We start from the raw sequence: 1,802 nt of genomic DNA on the forward strand, positions 1-1,802 counted from the left end.
CAGGTGCGGCGGCAGCCACCGCAGCGCCGTTGCCGTGGCAACGAGGTCACCAGCTGCGCCGCGCGCCCGGCCCCGCCCTGCGGCCGTTGGGGGTGGGGCTAGGGCGGTGCCCGGCAGCACCTGGCGGGCCCGCCCCTCGCGGGTCACGTGCTGTGGCGGGGGGCGGGGGGTCCACGTGGGAGAGGGAGCTGTTCCGCGACTGGAGCCCGGCGGGCGGCGCTGTCCTGGCCCCCGGGGCGGGGCGGGGCGGCCCCTCCTTGGCCAGTGCGCTCGCTTGCAGCGCGTCACGTCACGCGCGGTGCCATGCATGTGAGGTGCCGCGCATCGTGTAACATGCGGTGCCATGTATGTAACGCACAGCGCATCACGTATGCAGTGCTGATGTATGTGATGCGCAGGGCGTCCGGCGTGTAAGGCGCCGCACGTCATGCGTGTAACGTGTAGCAGGGGCCTACAGACAGCAGCACAGCCCGACTCGTGAGAGCCTGGTTATAGGTCATAGAGGATGAGGCTGGAAGGGGCCTCGGGAGGTCACATCCGGTCCGCCCCCCTGCTCGGAGCAGGGCCAGCCCCAGCCACATCGTGCCAGCCCGGGCTTTGTCTGGCCCGTGTGGAAAGCCTCCAAGGGTGGAGACTGCGCCACCTCTGTGGGCAGCCTGTTCCAGTGTCTTACTGCACTTCCCATGAGAAAGTTTCCCCTAACATCTAACCTAAACCCCTGCGGTTCTAGGATTCAGGGCTCGGAATCGCAGGTCAAATTTGCTACGTTACCGGTGATCACGTTGTAACACATAAGATATTAAACCAGCATAAGGCGACTGACTCAGTGGTGGTCCCTACTAGCATGACTAAAGAGGAATTGCTGGGAAGGAGGTGGCTGCCTATTAATCCATGAACTTGACCTGCTCACATTCAGGAGCAGCCCACACCCTTTGTGCTGAGACAAAGGAGAGGAAACGTTTGAGCCAAGTTGCCTGGAAGGAAAAATTTGGACGGAAAAACGCGAATGAAAACGGGGAGTTCTTACCTGGGCGCATTTCCGCGATCCGCGAAGAGGATGTCTCTCGTTACAAGCCCATCCAAAGCCAATGATGATTTGAAGACTGCGCTTAGATATAAAAAACCTCTCACCTAGAAACAAATGGAGAAAGAAGGAAATAGGTAGAACTAGCAATATATCTTGAAATGAATTATAAGCTACAGAGTGCATAGAACATGGAAAAAGGAAGCTAAATAGAGGACTCTTTTTTCCCTGATAGTAGAGGAAAGTAAAGAAAGGGGATTTCTAAGGAATATTTGCAATTCAAGTCATGGTTTCGGTCCACTACTCCATGGAGATGAGCATATTTTGTTCATTTTTCAGAAAAGAGAGAGGTATTGAACCAATGCTCTGTGGTGTTTGGGAAGCAGCAGGCTGAAGTACTCATTCCACACGAAAGTGATGAAATGTTTTCCAGCGCATTAGTAACTGAGAAGGACGGTAGGCGACATCTAGTTGGGATACATATTTTTAAATCAGCAGGGCAAGAGAAATTGTAACCACGAATCTTCAAAGAGTTTGGGAGGAGATCTCTGTCACACCAACGGTAGTTTTTAACGAATCCTACAATACAGAGTATCCCAGAAAACTGGTATGGCACTAATGTTGAACAGGCACTAAATAAGGGCAAAGGGGTGTCTCCGCCTGACATCAGTCCCTGACAAACTTATAGTGAACCTGAGGGAGGCGTCGACTGAGAACACGTGGGAACATAACGCCAGTCGACAGGGTTTCACGAGTAACTGATCTCGTCAAAGAAACC

General features: G+C 53.8%; 1 protein-coding gene across 1 annotated transcript in view; it reads right to left on the reverse strand.

Annotated features, from left to right (window-relative positions):
• CCDC92 (coiled-coil domain containing 92) overlaps positions 1–1,120 on the reverse strand; it is a 22,399-nt gene extending 21,279 nt beyond the window's left edge. Inside the window, exon 1 of the mRNA XM_019538906.1 lies at positions 1,028–1,120. Coding sequence (XP_019394451.1) covers positions 1,028–1,037 — 10 coding nt within the window. The 5' untranslated portion in view covers positions 1,038–1,120. The remainder of the gene's footprint in view (positions 1–1,027) is intronic.
• Positions 1,121–1,802: the final 682 nt, after the last annotated feature.

Source organism: Crocodylus porosus, unplaced genomic scaffold (assembly GCF_001723895.1).
Source record: "Crocodylus porosus isolate Cpor-Errol unplaced genomic scaffold, CroPor_comp1, whole genome shotgun sequence".
NCBI classification, from domain to species: domain Eukaryota; kingdom Metazoa; phylum Chordata; order Crocodylia; family Crocodylidae; genus Crocodylus; species Crocodylus porosus.